At 41.4% G+C, this 4,217-nt stretch overlaps 1 protein-coding gene across 1 annotated transcript in view; it reads left to right on the top strand.

Annotated features, from left to right (window-relative positions):
* HELZ (helicase with zinc finger) overlaps positions 1–4,217 on the top strand; it is a 185,126-nt gene that overhangs the window by 18,073 nt on the left and 162,836 nt on the right. Inside the window, exon 3 of the mRNA XM_012656897.1 lies at positions 1,874–2,101. Coding sequence (XP_012512351.1) covers positions 1,892–2,101 — 210 coding nt within the window. The 5' untranslated portion in view covers positions 1,874–1,891. The remainder of the gene's footprint in view (positions 1–1,873; positions 2,102–4,217) is intronic.

Below are 4,217 nucleotides of genomic sequence, written 5' to 3'. Positions count from 1 at the left end.
CCAGCTACTTGGGAGGCTGAGGCAGGAGGATTGCTTGAGCCCAGGAGTTTGAGGTTGCTGTGAGCTAGGCTGACGCCACAGCACTCTAGCCTGGGCAACAGAGCAAGACTCTGTCTCTAAAAAAAAAAGTGTTAATTTGTTAAATGTAAACCTTTAAAATATACTAGAATTTTAAGCCATGTTTTGTGTTTTTTTAATTAAAAATTCCAAACTAAGAAAAGTAGAGAATATTATTTTGTACCCCATGTATTAATATATATCACTCATATTGAACAAATGCTAATAAATACTATTGAAGTACTTTTTGAACTCTTCCTCATCTCATGCCTTAACTATTTCTACAATTTTTAATAGACTAAGGATCTCAAAGGCTGAAGGGGCTTAGACCTTTTCTGATGTCTGTCATCTTGCCTCACTGCTACTGTCTGTTGGCTGCCCATCAATGCCTTTCTCCCTTCATCTTGCATGGCAGTGTATAGGTAGCAGATGGCTACAGAACAGCTAGGAGAGGGCAGAGCCAGTGTGTCATTATCAAAGCTTGGGAGGCTGGCACAGAGCATATATGTGGGCTGCGGAGAGGTGGAAGGGACAAATAAGTACCTCGAGGCCAGTCAGTAAGGTGGAAGGTAGGGAAGAGCGGGAGAGTGAATAAGGTGGATGTAGGCAAGAAAAGCAGTCTACATGTTTGACAGACATGGTGATGAGGGGTCAGCAAGAATGACCTTTTGAAGCAATATTGTGAATGTCAGATCAAAGGATTTTAGGTCTTTTCTGTCCAGGTTTTCTGCTCTTGCTATATGAATGGTATAGCTAGGGAGAAGCTATGGGTAAACTCTCACTACATCTTATTTGGACGATTTTAGGGGTGTCATTAATGGCAATGCCTGCCATTTCTTCCTCTGTGGCAAGCCTGCAGTTTCTTCTCCTTCCAACCAGTTCTTCATAGGACTTATATTTGATAAATTCCTTCTTTATTTAAAAACTTTCCATCTGTTCCATTGTCTGGAATAAAGCCCTGGCCTCTTGCTGTGGCATTTGAGGTCATTCATAGCTCCTCCTACTCCTCTCACATACCTTGAGTTTAAGCTGTGTATTTTCTTCCCTTGGTGATTTTGCTTGAACTCATCTCTCCAAAAAGCTCGAATTTGCTCTCCCTGTCATGTGTGTGGTGAACTCCTATTCACCTTTTAAGATCAGCTCATGCCTTTAGGCGGATGGAATAAGTCTTTTTTTGTAATTGTTCACTTGCACTTTGCGTCTCGTGCTAGAATCTGAGTTTCTTGAAAGCAGTGATGACATGCCCCATCTTTGCATTCATTGCTGCTAGCACAGAGCCTGGCCCTCAGGAAATGTTTGCTGAATTGAATTAATAGGCAGTTCAAGCAGTTTTAGCCATTTTTTTAATTGGTGGGAAAAAACCCTGCACGGTATACATTTTGATTTTCTGCAGTCACAGTCATTGAATTGTGAGACTGAAATTGGGAAACTGAAATTTGGAAGTTTGGGTAGGAAACATTTCTGCACCTTTGGCTAAAGAAAGGGAATCTTTTATGGTTTGTTGTATACTTTGTAATATTCACAGTCATGTTTCATTTACAAATTTGCCTCATTTACATATGTGATGTATTGTTGGCATGATCTTGGCTTATGGTTGACATTTTGCTTGGATCTTAGTAAAGACTTCATAAAATATCAAAGAGAAGTATAGATTTTGTAGCATCGATAGCTGCTGCTTAGCTGTGACCTCGATCAAAAGGCTAGCTGAGGGTAACTATTCAGATAGATAATTAAGCCAGCTGAGTTGGGAATGGGGCTAGAATTTATAATTAATAAGTTTTTAAAACCTTCTCTTATTCTTTCTCCCTGCCTTTAGGATTTTTGTCCCTGAGTCATGGAAGACAGAAGAGCTGAAAAGTCATGTGAACAAGCATGTGAATCACTTAAGAGGCAGGACTATGAAATGGCCCTCAAGCACTGTACAGAGGCCCTTCTTTCTCTAGGCCAGTACTCCATAGCAGACTTTGCGGGGCCTTGTCCATTGGAGATAGAACGCATCAAAATTGAGAGTCTTCTTTACAGAATTGCCTCATTCTTGCAACTGGTAAGTATACACTGTTGATAAGCCAGCGCTGAACTCCATAAAATGGCCTTTTTCACTGAGTGGGCACTATACAAATCAGCTAATTCTGAGCTGAAGAGATGTGAATGAGTTGGCTGGTGATTGCTGAATATCTTTGATGACAAGCAACTATGTTTTTGAACTTTGAAAATTATGCTATTCTATAACATTTTTGATTATTCATTAATTCAACAAATATTATTGAGTATATACTACGTGTTATCCTCTGTTCTAGGTACTTGGTATATAGATGAAAACGGAAGAGAAAGATCACTTCTTCATGGTGCTTTTTCTAGGAGGGGGATAGAAAATAAACAATAGATATTATAAATAATAAACACTATAGATTGCTGAAAGGTAGTAACTGCATGGAAAAAGGAGAACAGGCCAAGGGAGATTGGAATTACGTGAGTTAGAGATGGGGTTGGTCAAGGTAGGCCTCACTGAGAAGGTGAGAAGAAGGAGGTAAGGGGACGAGCCATGTGGAAATCTGGAGGAAGAGCATTACAGGAGAAGGGAACAATCAGTGCAAAGACCCTGGGGCAGAAGCATGCCTGCTGTGTTTTAGTAACGGGTAGGAGGCCCTGTGGCTGGAGTAGAGTGCATGAAGAGGAGAGATAAGAGGGTCTTTGGGGCCTTTTAGATCATTGTAAGGACTTTGGTTTTTGTTCTGTGTGAGGAGGGGAGGTGTTGCAGAGCTTTGAGCAGAGAAATGACACGATCTAATTTAACAGGAATTGTTTGACTTTTGTGTTGAGAATAGACTATAAAAGGATAAGAATAGATGCAAGGAGACTGGTTTGGAGACTATTGGAATTATCCAGGCCAGAGTGGCTCAGACCAAAGTGGAAGCAGTAGAGATAGTGAGAAGTAGCTAGGTTCTGGTTTATAAGTTGAAGGTAGAAGTAATAAAGTTTCCTAATGTATTGAATGCAGGGAATGAGAGAGAGCGGTCATGATTACTTACCTTAACGTTTTTTTTGTGTGTCTGAACAATTGGAATAATGAAATTTCCTTCAGCTTAGGTCAGAAGGCTATAGCTGGGGAGCAAATTTTGTTGGGGAGGTTGGGAGTTCAGTTTTGCACATAATTGAGTTTGAGATGCCATTCAGATATCCAGCTGGAGATGTTGAATAAGCAGTTGTGTGTGCCAGCACGGAGTTTGGGAGAGGGAGATTGAGAGTCTGTGGGATAGAGGTGCTGTATAATGTCTTGAGCCTGGGTAAAATCACCAAGGGAATGAGTGTCAGTAGAGAAGAGGAGAGGACCAAGGGCTTAGTCTTGTGGTACTACAGTGTTAACAGGTTGGGAGAAAAGGAGGAACCAGCAGGAGCCTGAGGAGCAATCCCTGAAGTAAAGGAAAAATAAGAGAGTAAGGTGTCCTGCTAGCCTCAGGAAGAAAGTATATCAAAGGGAGGGAATGTTCAGTAGTGTCAGTGGCTGGGAAAAGAGATGTGGCAATGTATGCAAATGGGTACATGTGAATGCAGACTCTGCATCCAGCTGGGTACAGTGCAGGTCAGTGGTGACCTCAGTGACAGCAGCTTCCTTGGACTGGTGGGTGAAAGACTGATTAAGGAGGGCTTAAGAGAGAATTAGAGGAAGGAATTGAAATACATTAAAATAGACAACTCTTGAGGAATTTTGCCACAAAGAGGTACAAAAATAAAAAAGGGGGAAAGAATGAAAAGTAAAAGGAATGGTAGTTAGTGGGAGAGGTGAAGTCAAGAGAAGGATTTTTTTAGATATGAGAAATAACAGCATATTTCTTTGTAGGAATGAACCAATCAAAAGCAAAACATTAATGGGTAAGGAGAAATAGAGGAGGCTTGCTGGAGTGCTGTTCTTGCGTAGGTGGTAGAGGGGATCTGCCCAAGTGGTAGAGTTGACTTTAGAAAGGAGCATGGAGAGTTTATCTGGTCAACAGGTGGAAGGAGGACAGAATGTGTGCTGGGAGCAGATAGATATGGTGGTGATGGTGGAAATTCTCTTCTGGGGGCTTTGGTTTTCTCAGTAAAGCTGAGGGGGGTGCTGGCGAGTTGAGGTTAGAGAAGGTGAGAAGTAGGAGTAGAGTCAGTGGACTAGGAAACTGTACTAT

The sequence above is a fragment of the Propithecus coquereli genome, unplaced genomic scaffold, assembly GCF_000956105.1.
Source record: "Propithecus coquereli isolate 6110/MARCELLA unplaced genomic scaffold, Pcoq_1.0 Scaffold526, whole genome shotgun sequence".
Lineage (NCBI taxonomy): Eukaryota > Metazoa > Chordata > Mammalia > Primates > Indriidae > Propithecus > Propithecus coquereli.
Note: the sequence above shows the minus strand (reverse complement) of the source record. Positions and strands in the feature narration are given on the sequence as shown.